This window comes from Sorex araneus, chromosome X, assembly GCF_027595985.1.
Source record: "Sorex araneus isolate mSorAra2 chromosome X, mSorAra2.pri, whole genome shotgun sequence".
In the NCBI taxonomy this organism is placed as follows: Eukaryota; Metazoa; Chordata; class Mammalia; order Eulipotyphla; family Soricidae; genus Sorex; species Sorex araneus.
The window spans coordinates 170,104,957-170,119,665 of record NC_073313.1 but is presented as its reverse complement, the minus strand read 5'-3'; the positions used below and the strand labels follow the sequence as shown (position 1 = coordinate 170,119,665).

General features: G+C 35.1%; 1 protein-coding gene across 1 annotated transcript in view; it reads left to right on the top strand.

Annotated features, from left to right (window-relative positions):
• Nucleotides 1–14,709, top strand: part of THSD7B (thrombospondin type 1 domain containing 7B) — a 1,129,969-nt gene that overhangs the window by 658,722 nt on the left and 456,538 nt on the right. The window contains exon 11 of the mRNA XM_055123230.1: nt 5,853–5,982. Within this exon, the coding sequence (XP_054979205.1) occupies nt 5,853–5,982 (130 nt within the window). The remainder of the gene's footprint in view (nt 1–5,852; nt 5,983–14,709) is intronic.

Below are 14,709 nucleotides of genomic sequence, written 5' to 3'. Positions count from 1 at the left end.
AGAGGAAATTGGAGAAAATCCCTCAAAGTTAGGACTGTTGCATAGGCTTTAATGAATATGTGAAATCTACCATGGAGAAAAAAGAATAAATTTGTTTTGCTACCATCCTAGATTAATTCTTCATATAGTAACATCATTTTCCTCTACTGAAATCTATTTTAAAGAATTCCAGATAAAATTTTTAAATTCGGTGGTCATATATATATTTGTAAGGAGTGGTTTTAGATATTTATCAAAAAAAAAGCTTCCCTTCAACTTAATTAAGAATTCTTAGCAACTATCTTGTGTTTACTGGGGACTATTGCCCACAAAGGCAAGCAAGAAAATTGAAGCTCTTAAAGGCTAAGTGCACTACTCAAGGTCATAAAGCAATTCGATAATGACCCAGAATTAGAAATCAGAGCCCTAGAGGTCTTGCCTACTGCTAGAGCCATTGTATGTGGCCTCCACTGCAAAAATTAATAATGATAATGTAAAGTTAAAAATATATAATACAGTTTTTTCAGGCAACACTTAAAAATAAAAGAAGTATAGATGAATATTGTAAAGACTGGTTTCAATGGTTCTGGAAAGCTCATCAGAAAATTTTGCAATCTTATTTGATTTTACCCTTATATAAGGTAAGTAAGGGTACTCTTCACCACAGTGTTTAAGTTATTGGAGTAATATAGTGGGATGAAATCCAATTCTTGATGTAACTGTACTATATATGGAACACCATGATGAATAGTAAGAAGAGAGTATATGAAAATTGTGATTTAAGTGCTTGCAGAGAATTGCATTTTTTCACTACGAAAGCTCCCATTTCTCCTTTTACAAAAGAACATACACGTGTATGGGGTTTTATTAGCATGCACAAAGTTTATCTTACCATTTCTTAGTGCTTATAAAACAACAAAGAACTTCAACCCTATTATCCTTTCCCCAGTGTTGATTTCTGCTTTTCCAGGGATATTTAATGCAAGTTCATACATTTTGCTATAACACGTGACATATTGATTCATAGCAGGTCCCTGTGATAGCAGATCCCTGATAACTATTTGTCTATGGTAACAACATTGTATATATTTCCTTCTGAGAACTTAAGAGTCATAGTAACTATTTCTTAAAATTTAAGTGAGAAATATTTTGACTTTTTTTTTTTTTTGCTTTTCGGGTCACACCCAGCGATGCTCAGGGGTTACTCCTGGCTTTACACTCAGGAATTGCTCCTGGCGGTGCTTGGGGGACCATATGGGATGCCGGGGATCGAACCCGGGTCGGCCGCGTGCAAGGCAAACGCCCTACCCGCTGTGCTATCGCTCCGGCCCTTGACTTAATTTATTAAAATACTTGTTTTCTAACTTTTCTAGAAAAGAAATCAAATCTGCTTAAATAAAACAGTGGTTGTGAATAAACTAAAACTGGGTAATCTCTTATGTATAGTCAGTGGATAAAATGCACTTTTGGGGATTTAATATAAAAGAAACCTGGACTACCTAACATTGTGCTATGTTCCCTGCGAACCAAAATGATTTAGAAAAAACTTATTAATGTCCATTTGGAATTTCTACCATGTAAAAGTTATTTTTAACATTATCATGTTACACTTCCATTAACACTTATTCTTGTTACATATATATATAGTGATATATATTTCATAGCAAGGCCTATAAAGCTGGCCTATTGATTATCTGGCTGTCATGTACACATTCTCATTTCCCTTTAATGTTTAATTTAATGATTTGTGAACTAGTATATACAAAGGAGCAAAGTAGTTTTCCTAAGATCCTTAAACTCCAAACTCTGGCAGAATTCTCAGGGATATATATATATATATATATATGTATATCTATGCATATATATGTGTGTATACATATATATATAATATTATATATAAAATATTATATATATCCAGTAATAAAATATCCAGTAATTAAATTGATTTTTTTCTTTGTTTGCTTTGGGAGCCACATCTAACAGAATTCAGAGCTTATTTCTGGCTTTGTGCTCAAAGATCACTCAAAGAACATAGCACAATGTTATGTAGTCCAGGTTTCTTTTATATTAAATCCCCAAAAGTGCATTTTCTCCACTGAAATATGGGACCATTTGGAATATAGGGGATCAAATCCAAGTCTGCTGCATTGAAGACAAGTCTTACCCACTGTGTTTCTCTCTGGCCCCCAGTGAGATTTAATTGATAATTTTTAGAAAGGCAATGCATTTTACATTTTCCATGTATTTGAATTATAAAGCGATTTCATAGGGAGAAGAAAACCTTTCCCTATTCTTATGTTTATATTGGGTGATTGCTTATCTGATTATTATGTACTTTTTTGAGGTGAGGCCCTTCTGAAAGTGAGTGGGTATGCTATTCACAATTAAATGAGGATTAGAAACATTAACCCATATTTTCCTGAACATGTACCTATTTGATCACTGTGTCCAGTGAATCTTCAATGACGTGAGAAGCTGTTTAATACTAATTGCCTTATAGTTGTAGTTTAATTTACCAGGAGTGTGGAATAATTCTATATCATTCAGGATCTGCTCCTAAATGTTTCAAATATAAATTAAATCTATCACTAGAAGATGGTTTGCCACAGTTTTCTTTTAAATAGTATAACTATTGATGCTTTTCTTCTGCTTTCAATATATTTTTTTATTCTTTTATGAATTTATATCACTCCAGAAGAGACTTTCTGCATCAGACAAAGTATATAGGTACTTTTACACTTAGTTCATGTAATCCTAGCTGCAATTATGGCTGGAGTTTAGTCAGATTACTACTGGAATTGCCTAGAGGAAAGCTGACAACCCATCAAGTTGTAACTCACTATAGGGATTGTTTGTCTGTTTGTTATTTTTATTTGGGGCCACAGCTCTGGGTGTTCAAGGCTTTCGCCCAAGTCTGTGCCCAGGGATTCCTGCTATCAGGTTCAGGGGACCAGGTGGTGTGTTCAGGATTGAACTTGGATCAGCCACAGAAGGCAAGAGCCCTATCATCTGTACTATCGCTGACCCCATCACTACACTATAGCACTGAACTGTCATCCCGTTGTTCATTGATTTTGCTCGAGTGGGCACCAGTAACGTCTCATTGTGAGACTTGTTGTTACTGTTTTTGGCATATCAAATACGCCACGGGTAGCTTGCCAGGCTTGCAATGCAGGTGGGATACTCTCGGTAGCTTGCCGGGCTCTCTGAGAGGGACGAAGGAATCGAACCCCGGATTGACCGCGTGCAATGAAAATGCCCTACCCACTGTGCTATTGCTCCAGTCCCAAAGATCATTTAATATAAATTTGCTAATATATAAATACTAGAATAAAACAAGACTAGTTTTATCATTTTGCTTCAAGGTTGGAAAGAAGATAGGAGTATTGTTTTTATTTTCTTTGCTAAATGCTGCAGAGGAAAGAACTGCAGAAAAGAATCGAGAATTACAAGGCAATTATCCTGGAAGAATATTGGTGCCACAGAACTGCCGTTTGGGTAATCTATTCAGCCTATCAGTAATGAAACTGTTTGAGAAACAATGGAAATAAAGTCAGGGAAGTCAGATTTTAAAAATCTACCACCAAAATTCTACAAATTAACATCAGAATAATTGTCACTTTTTGCTTAGACTGCACTATCCTGCATCTTCTTGCCACAATTGTGCCTTAAGAGTCCCTCCACCCATCTGCTCTGTGCAAATCCATCTTTGCTTCCCAGTAATCTAGTGCTTATCCTTATTGCTCTTGATGACGTGCACTTTTTCCCTACTTTCATATGTCAAGTCAATTGGAAACTAAAAGAGTCAGTTCTTTATTCAAAATAATTTATTGCTGAACAATAGTGCCAGGACTAAATGTTTGTGGCATTTCAGCTGAATGTGACTTATTGCAGCTTACCTGGCCATGAGTCACCTGGAGGAACTTTTTACATACTAATTTCCTCCACCCTTTCTGCCACTGTAGGGAAATCGAATGTAGATTGTCACAGAAAGTCTATTAAACAGCCTTCAGTTGTGCAGCCCTTTCCTATATTTTCAATGTTCAATAGAGCTCTTAGTCTTTAAGTAGCTATTTTCTCTAAATATTATTCTTTGGGCTATAATTAATAACTTAAGTTAAATTATGTTTGATGACTTATTGGTGATAAGAAATGCCTTAATTGAAATTTAACTTAGAATAGTAGTTTATTAACCATAATCAAGCTTGAGTAGTCATTTATGCTTGCAAATTGGTATTTAATTTATTGTTTTTTTTTCAATGTCCTTAATAGACTTGGAAATCTCCCTCACAAAGCCCCACACTGTGTTTTTATTGACTCTTCTGCCAGGGGGCACTGTTAAATAGGAAGGAAGTAAAATCTATGTGGCTAACAGAAGACTATGATGCGTTCTAGTCTAGAAATACACTTGTCATTCCTCTTATTATAAAGCTTCTTATGTAAAAATATGGTGAATTTTTATGTTTAGTGCATACATTTTTATTGTTTTTAGCAAATCATTTTTGTCTTTTCTTTTGCTATTCAGCATTCAAGTGCCAGAATAAAATTTTCATCTTCTAGGAATTTGATTGGGTTGGAGCGATAGCACAGCGGTTGGGCATTCACCTTTCACATGGCCGACCCGCGTTTGATTCCGCCGCCCCTCAGTAGCCCGGCAAGCTACTGAAAGTATCCTGCCCGCACAGCAGAGCCTAGCAAGCTACCCGTGGCGTATTCGATATGCCAAAAACAGTAACAATAAGTCTCACAATGAGAGACGTTACTGGTGCCCGCTCGATCAAATTGATGAGCAATGGGATGACAGTGACAGTGATACAGAGGAATTTGATTTAGATTACAGAGACAAAACGAAATAAATATTCCTTATTCTATCCTGTTGTAACAATGCTGCATTCTGACATTTCTCACTCTGTGATTTATCATAAGCCTTTTATCTTTCTGCTCCCTTTGTTATTTAATTGGATGAATAATTTAAATTTATATACCTATCACATGTGATGCATGTAGTAATTGAAATAGTTGCCAGTGTATTGATTTTGGTTATTGTTGTTAATTAAGAATGCATCTAAAAATTTTAAATAATAAATTTCCCAAACCATTAAAGTGAATATATCTGTTTTTATTGAGTGATAATAATGACTATTATTATTGTTCTTTTCTCATCAAAACTGCAGTAGACAATAAAATCACTGTCACAGTTTTTGTGCCTCATTCCTAAACTTTGATTACACGTATATTGTCTCAATATATTCAATAAAAAGGAATCTAATATAATGGTACCTATAAACAAACATGTTACTAATGTATTAATTTTCATAAGTGTGATTTACAAAATGTAAAGGGATCTGAAGAGATAGCGAAGGGATTAAAGCACTTGTCTTACCCAGAGCCAAGCCTGGTTAGATCCCTGGCAGTGCATATGGTTCCCAGAGCATTGCCAGGAGTGAGCCCTGAGCAGAGCAGGGTATTCCCTGAACACAAAATAACAAAATGTCTTACCAAATGTCTTACTTTACTGGGTGGAGTGCCTTTCTAAAGGTAAACCCCTGTGCTGCTGTTTAAGTGTATGCTGAAGTCTCATAGATAATGCCATATAAGTGTCAAAGAAAAGATAGATTCTGATAACTTGAAAATAGACAGTTAAAATAGTCCTTTTCTTTTATAACATATAAATATGAAAACACAATTATTGAGTGTAACCAATCTACCTTATAGAAGAACATTACTGACTTACCTTTGGTGATCACTCATAACTCTTATTTCCCATGCATTCTTACTTTGCCTTTTATTTTCCCCAATTTTATCTAATCACATGTATTTTTCTATATGTATATCAGAGGGCACTCTAATTTCATTTTATATTTTTACTTCAGGAAATGCTACAATGAAACAGTCTCGATACAGGATTATCATACAAGAAGCAGCCAATGGAGGTCAAGAATGCCCAGATACCTTATTTGAAGAACGTGAGTGTGAAGATATCTCCGCGTGTCCTGTATATCGGTAACTATTTACTTTTTTAAATAGTCACTGAACTTTATAAATTGTAACCTATTTTTTCATTTATTATATGGTTGTTTAGTGAGAAATAAGTATTGATGTTGTTTACCTAAAACTGCTTCACTGTGTCTCCCATTTATCTAAAATATATTTTGAGAAAGGGGAAAAAATTTGAGTGTAAGTAACAGAGAAAGAAATAATAAAGCTATTTTGATTACAAATAAGGTGCTAGAGTTCTGCCACTGAAGAGAACAGTTTTTGAATTACAATCAAAAGATATTTAGGATGAAACCCTTTACCTGGAAAACTAAGGCAAACACATACATTTACATTTGCACACACATAGTACTTATATTACTCAAGAAACAAATTTGTTCTTTAATAATTTTCACTTTAAAATATTTTAGGACCACAAATTTTATTACTCACATATTTCAGAAACCATTTGGTTAGAAAATCCATGACATGCAAAGCATTTACAAAGATCAATGACAAAAAAATCCAAAAACTATCAAAAATGAGAGGAACTGGCTGAAAGACCATGTTCTGGAGGGCAGCTAGACTACTTTTGGTTCCAGCAACTGCTTGCAGCCATGTTTCTAGACTGTGAACTAAGTCATAGCCCCACGCTGGCCAAAGAGGGAAAAGATCCTTTTTTTCTAGGTTTTTTTTCCTTTTAGGGGAGAAGCGGTGTGGTGTCCTCCATATTATGAGGACTATTAAGCAGGTATGAACTTGGTGGCACGGGAAGGAGAAAAAAAAAAGACTTATGAACTTGAAACAGTGGGATGCATGGGCAGTCTCGGGCCAGGGGCAATACCAGTGCATGCTCTGCTGAGATTCGACCCGAGTGGACACACTTTTGTGCGTCTGCTCTGCTGCTGATTGACCACAATCCGGAGGCCAGCTAGACTACTCTTGGTCCCAGCAACTGCTTGCAGCCATGTCTCTAGACTGTGAACTAAGCCATTCCCCCTTGCTGCCCCAGGAAGGGAAATGATGCAATTTCTAACATAAACCTCCCTGGACTTAATTACTAAAGTACTAAAATACAGAAATTCTAAACTATGATAGCAGCCGCGGGACTTCATACCTCGTCATTCTCAGCAATGGAAAACTAATTATCAAATCCTTTCTTGTCAGTAGGGCTGTTTTTTTGGGGGAAACTCCAACAATAGTGAGTTTTGTGTTGAAATATGGACGGTAATCAAGGTAAAGATAAAATGAAGTGAAATTTATCAGCTACGCAGGTGGGGGTGGGGGGTGGAGGTGGGGGTATACTGGGGTTTTTGGTGGTGGAATATGGGCACTGGTGAAGGGATGGGTGTTCGAGCATTGTATAACTGAGACATAAGCCTGAGAACTTTGTAACTTTCTACATGGTTATTCAATAAAATTAATAATTAAAAAAAGAAAGAAATTATATCACTTACCATAAAAAATGAGAGGAACTGATACTTTTCTAAAGAATCAGAGGGATGTCCAATAAATATATGAAAAAGTGAGCATTATCACTGATTATAAGGGAAACCCAATAAACCCAAACTTTATCTGAGTGTTTAGTGCAAATATTTTCTCCCATTTAGAAATATTTTCTCCCATTTAATAGGGTACCTTTTCATTTTAGTTTGTGTTTCTTTTGCCATGCAAAAATGTTTTACTTGATGAAATCCCATTTTTTTAATTTATTTATATTTGTTTTATCTTTGCCGTCTGAATCATATCATTGGAAAAAAACCTTCTGCAGTCCATGTCTTGGAGCGTTCTAATTGCTTTCTGCAATACATTTCATTCTGGTCTTATCTCAAGTTCTTTGCAACTTTGAATTGATTTTTGTGTGTAGCACTGTAGCACTGTTGTCCCATCGTTCATCAATTTTGCTTGAGTGGGCACCAGTAATGTCTCCATTGTGAGACTTGTTACTGTTTTTTTTTTTGCATGTGATTATTGAGTTTGCCTAAAAACATTTGTTGAAAAGCTATCATTTGTCCACTACATGTACCCAGCCAGCTTTTTTGTCAAAAATTAGTTGACCATATTTCTGGTGGTTTGTCTTTGGGATTTTAATTCTAACCTATTGGTCATAGAGTTTACTATTATCTCAGTAACCGTCTGTTGTGATGATTTTATCTCTATAATATTATTTCAAATCATATAAAGTGATGTTTCCTCTCAATTTGTCTTTGGCTATTTGGGGTGCTTTATGATTCCATACAAACTTCATTAGTCACTGTTCTAAGTCCTTAATAACCATTAGAAATTTGATGGCGATTACATTGAATTTATTTAATAATTTGTGTAGAATGATCATTTTGACAATATTGATTATTCTAATCCATAAATATAGAGTAGTTTTCTGTTTTCTAGAATCCCCCTCAATTTCTTTCATAAGTGACTTATCGTTTTCATTGCCATTAGATCAGCCCTGGGTGAATACACCTGGAGCAAAGATTCTGCAAGGATTAAAAAGAGATGAAAATGATGAGAGAGAAAAAGCACTGGCCATGGGGCTAACAGCCTCCTAGACTGAGAGCCCCACTGTCCTCCAAGTACACTATTTATTGTTTAGAACCAGTAATCACAAAAAAGGAGAATAACAACATTCTTTGGTGCCTAACTATCTTAGACTTTTACATATCTGAGGCCCTTAAATTATGGTAATCATCATTTTTGGAAAGGGCCTTCAGTACTGGAAGTTCTTCCTAAGAAGGGAGCAAGACCCCTGCCAGGGGCAGCACTCCCATGCAGAATTCCATCTCTGGACTGCAGGATTCTCGATTGAAAGGTCCATAAACTGCCTTTGTTGTTTGTTTCCTTTATTTACCTATCTATCTAGTTCCCAACATTCATTGTAAAGATCTTTCAGGTCTTTTAAGTTGACTCCTAGATCCTAGATAGTAGATATCTTTGAACACTTTAAAACCCTCTCTCTTATTCATTATTTACATATAGGAAAGTGACAGATTTGTATATATTGATTTTATAAGCCTGCTACTTTTAGTTTAGTATTAGTATTAGTTTATTTTTTCTAGGAGGTTATTAGTAGACACTTTAGGGTCTTCTATGTATATTCTCAAGTCATTTGCAAATAATCATAGTTTGACTTCTTTTACAATTTGGATCCCATTGATTTCTATTAAATGCCTGCTTCCTGTTATTAGGATGTCAAACACTATATTGAATAAAAGTGGAGACTGGACACTCCTGTCTTGGAAATCCAAATTAAGATGATGAGATAATATCTCACAGCAGTGGGAAAGTCACATATAAAAAAAACACTAGGAAAAAACTGTTTTGGGAGGTGATGTCATAAAGCAAAACAAAACAAAAAACCTCATACACTTGGTGGAAATATTGCCTGGTTCAACCCCAATGAAAATAATATGGAGTTTTCTCAAAAGAGTAAGACTAGAGCTTCCATGCACCCAGCAATTCTTGTTACCTACCCACAAGAAACAAAACATACACATCATTGTTTATTGCAGCACTTAATACAATAGCTAGGATATGGATATCAGCATACATATCCAGCAACAAATGAGTGGATAAAGAAGGTGTGGGATACATAAATGCAGTAGAATACTATGCAGTTGTAAGGAGTACTGTAAAAACAAATTTCATTTGGAGGCTTTTTGAGGAAAGGGAAGGAGGGAAAGAAAGGGAGAGAGAGTAACATTCTCAAGAGAGAGTACAGGCTTCTCCAAAGGCAGAGAGAAGCCAAATACACATCTCAAGAGGGGAGATGCAGGTGACACATGTGCTTGGTCACATGAACACAAGCAGCACATGATTCTGACAGCATTTATATCCCTTCCTTTGTTCAAGCTGGCTTTTATAGAGAGTTTCCCCAACTGCTTCACATAGGGGTTTCTAGCTAGATAAGAATCTGTTGCTATGGTGGTTGCAAGGGGATAGAGTTGGGATTGGTTGATGGTCTTCTTTGATACTCCTTTTCTTTGACCTTTGTTCCTGTTGGAGCTTCTCTTAGAGGGTGGGTCCAGTCTTCTGTGATCTGGGTTAGCTCCAAGTATAGTTTATATCAGACTTAGTCTCCATGCTCACAAGGTGGATCAGGACAGTCTTAGGGCTAAATGATTAGGTATTATTACTTCCAGGAATTACATTACATTGGGGGCCCTTCCCATCTAGCTGCCTACATAAGAATCATGCAACTCACTGCAACATGGATGGAACAGTGAATACTGTGTCTAGTGAAGTTTGTTGGAAGAAGGTCAAAAAAGTTATCTTATTTATTTGTGGTATATAGAATATCATGGCTAGCGAACACAAGGTACCAAAGTGGAGAAAACTCTTGGTCCAAGATTAAAGTAATGAAAAGGTCAAGGTTGGAGGGGGAAGTTAGAAGAGGTAGACATGAGGTAATATGGACAATAATTAGGAGCCTTTAATATATTTAATATATTAGAGATGTAGAGGTGTGGTGTGTATATATGTATATATATACTTATATACACACATATATACACCACATGAAAAGTCAACTGTATACATATATATGTATATTCTAAATGAATACTAAATTTATCATTCTTTGCTCCCATTTTGTGATATATATGTGTATAAATGACATTTACATATATATGTTTATATAAAATATATAATATAAATATGTAATATGAATATATGAGGTATCATTTAATATATGAACACATGAATGCATGGATATATGAAAATATAATATAAATATATATAAATATATAAATGAATATATATCACTCTGTCATTTATATAAGTTATATATATATATATATATATATATATAAATGACAGAGACAGAAAAACTGAAGCAGGGCACCCAAACTACAATAATTGATCTTTGAAGTGTTCTTGTTAAGGAGACAGGCTAGGTGGGGAGATGAGAACTTGGTGACTTTGGAGAGAAATTGACACAGGTGGTGAAATTGTTATTGGAACATTGTGTGCCAAATAATCTAGCATGAACACAATTGTATTCATGGCGCCTAATTTTTTCATTTAGTATAAAAAAGAATGAGGCTATTGTAAGCATTGTGAAACCCCTGGCAAGTACCAGCACCATAAGTTAAATGAATGAATAAATATAGTATGTACATCTGAAATAAAATTACAGTTGACTTTTCATGACCTTTAGGGAAAATACCATGTAATCTTAAATGTCATATAGTTCTTATCACCTACTATCTCTTGATTAGTTCAGGAACTACATTAAAGCTTCAGAAATCAAGGGGAACTTCAATTATATAAAATTTCTTTCATCTTTTTCCCTAAAAATTCTTCTTATATAGACACAATTTAGAGTGTCATTGATGGTAGTCTAAATGAATACATTTGCTCCCATTTCGATGACCAGTTTGGGAAGGATGTTAATAAACACTGAGTACATGCCCATACTACCAGCCTTTCCTTTTTTAACCACAGGGCCATAGTAGAAACACTATTAATATTCATCTTTCCCCCATGTATAAATATTGAAACTTCTAAGCCTCAGAAAAAATTTCTTAGGGTGAGAAGCCAATGAAAAATAACCAAATCAAATATTTTTAGTCATGTTTGTGAATCTGGGACTGTTCCAATCAAAATCATTCTAGAAATGATTAGTGGATTCTTTCTTTTTATTGTCCTTCCTCTTTATTCTTTTTATGTACTTCAGTTTAGCCACTCATATCTGAATGAGTTTCTATCATTGATTGTCTTTCATTTTTACCATGAATCAGTTCTACTGAGCATAGAATGTATTGTTACATTATTTCCTCTTGATGCAAAGTATAAATTTTAATCAAGTGATCAGTGTGCTTCCCTGTGTGTTTAATAAAAAGCAACTTTGAATTTTGAACAGTATGGTCCCAATTAAGAATTTACTTCCACTATCTATAAGAGATTCAATGGGATGACAGTGAGATAGTGATCTGTAAGAGAGGAAGTTAACAGCTATTTATCATTAAATTCTGATTCTTATTTTTACCAATGTGACTTAATTTAACAAATTCAAACAGAGTTAGTATCTGTATGATTGTCACTGTCACTGTCAGTGTCATTCCATTGCTCATCGATTTGCTCAAGCGGGCACCAGTAATGTCTCCATTGTGAGACTTACTGTTACTGATTTTGGCATATCGGATATGCTGTGGGTAGCTTGCCAGGCTGTGCCGTGAGGGCAAGATACTCTTGGTAGCCTTTCTGGGCTCTTTGAGAGGGGTGGAGGAATCGAACCCAGTGGGCCACGTGCAAGGAAAATGCCCTATCCACTGTGCTAGAACAAAAAGCAAAACAAACAAAAAAATCTGTATGATTATTTAATACAATTGAGACTCTCCAAATACTTTTGTTAGCAGATGAGAAAGCAGCATGAGTGAGATACAGGTATCCCCAGTTTTTATATAGTTCATGTCATACCACTTTGGTTTTCTGTTTGTTTTGTGTTTTTTGTTTGCTTCTACTTGGGCCACACTGGAAGGTGCTCAGGGCTATATATTGATTCTTTGCTCAGGGATCACTCCTGGTCTCTTATGGGGCAATCCCCCTTGCCCTTGTATCTACCAGGTCTCTTGGTCTCCTGGTCTCTTACTATGCTCCAGGGACCTCTGGAGTTCCAGGTATCAAAACCAGGTTCAAAGTGTGTATGGCAGTTGCTCACCTGCTGTACTACTGTAGTTCTTATTTTCCATTGCTTTAAAAATTAGACAAGTTCAAAAAGTGAAAGTTATATTTAGCATTTGTTTTTCATTGAGCTATTTTGGAGTAGTATGTATCTTGAAGCAATAAAAAGGCACTACCAGACACATTCCTTCCAACTACTGTATATAGTTTATGATTTGTTATATTATTCCTGCTTCTATTATATGTTAGTCTTTATTTATGTCTCTAAGTCATTTAGTATGATTTGGGTGGTTACAGGAGGTCTTGGAATACTATTTTTTTCATAGAAGTTTATGGTAAATATTTCTTTTCTTTACAGTATTTTGGCTAATAAATGGTTCCATAAAATTTTCTTTATTAAGGCAATGAGGTGTACTTTATGTAACATTGGCAGTGGGGTGTAGTCAGGAGTCTGTGGCTGTGTATCCAATGATTTAGGATTGAAGAGGGCCTGTGTCATTTAACAACCTCTCCAAAACCAGGTTCATTATCCCCTAAGTTTATAAGGATGTCTTCCCTTCCCTTCTGTGTCAGTCTAAGCATAGAGCTTAGAAAATGGCCTTTCATAAGGTTTCATTCAAAATTTGTTTAGAAAGTCTATGTAAATTTCAGAAATCTAAACACATGCATCCTAGCTGAGTCAATTATTTTTATATATTAAATCTTTTAATAGCTGGACTTAATCTTTTCAATTTGTTTCTGCACTTAGAAATTATACTCAATGATTCTATGAATATATAAAGTAAAATTTAAACTTTAAAATGAATAGTTAATGTATTTTAATATTTCAAGTTTTTCTGTTTAGCTAATTGGAAATTATATTAATTTTTAAATTATTTTCAATATGAAAGTCACTGAATGATTACAATGATATTTTTTCATTTTAACATTTTAATGGATTTGAATTTTGCATGATGACCTATATACCTCTCCCATTAGACCACATTTTTCTAATTACCTCCAATTATCCAAGAAACCTGAGGTTAGTGTGGTTTAAATGGGGAGAAGTATTAGAGCTATCTGTTATTAACAGATGACTGCGCTAAGAGATTTTCATGTACTGTATTAAGTTATACTTGCAGAATTGAGAAAGTCATTCACAATAACTTTATCTAATAAAAGGAAGTCTGTTCCTTGGTGTGGTATACATTTTTCACCTTAAAGACCATTTATTTTTTTTAATTTTTAAAATTATATTGAATCACTATGAGATAGTTAAAAGCTTTCATGTTTGGGTTGCAATCTCCAATGATCAAACACCCATCCCTCCACCAGTACACATTCCCCACCATCAATATCCCGGATATACCCCTCCTTTCTCACCCACCCCCCTGCCTCTATGGCAGACAATATTCCCCATACTCTCTCTCTACTTTTGGGCATTATAGCTTGCAACACAGAGACTGAGAGGTCATCATGTTTGGTTCATTATCTACTTTCGGCATGCATCTCCCATCCCAACTGGTTCCTCTAGCCATCATTTTCTTAGTGATACCTTCTCTATTCCATCTGCCTTCTCCCCTCTGCTCATGAAGCAGTCTTTCAGCTATGGGGCAATCCCCCTCGCCCTTGTATCTACCATCCTTGGGTGTCAGCCTCATGTGATGTTACCCTACACTCCACAAATGAGTGCAGTAAAGACCATTTCTTAATTTTGTAAAAAAGACATAAAATTGCCATGTTAGCCATTTTCTATTTTAAGTGTTCAATGATATACTTTTAATTGCATGTGTATCAACATACAGTATAAAATTTTAATCTTGTAAATTGGTTAATATTTTTGTTTTATTTTTGTCTCATTATTTGAAGTAACATTTTATCAGAGGTATGGAATCAGGTAACAAAAAATAGAGTGTCTTTGTAAAATAGAATGTGTATTTAATTTAAGGTTTAAGTTTTCTGAGACAAATTCAGGATTTGCTGAACTATACTGATGAGTCCAGCTTAAGGACAGCAGCCAGTCTGCCCTTGTGTAAATCAAACAGTCTATTGAACTATGAAAGGAAGAACAGTAGAATGTTGAAATCTTTCTTGGTCTTCAGACAAAGTGGAATTGAAATTTTGAATGGAACCTTATGAAAGGCCATTTTCCTT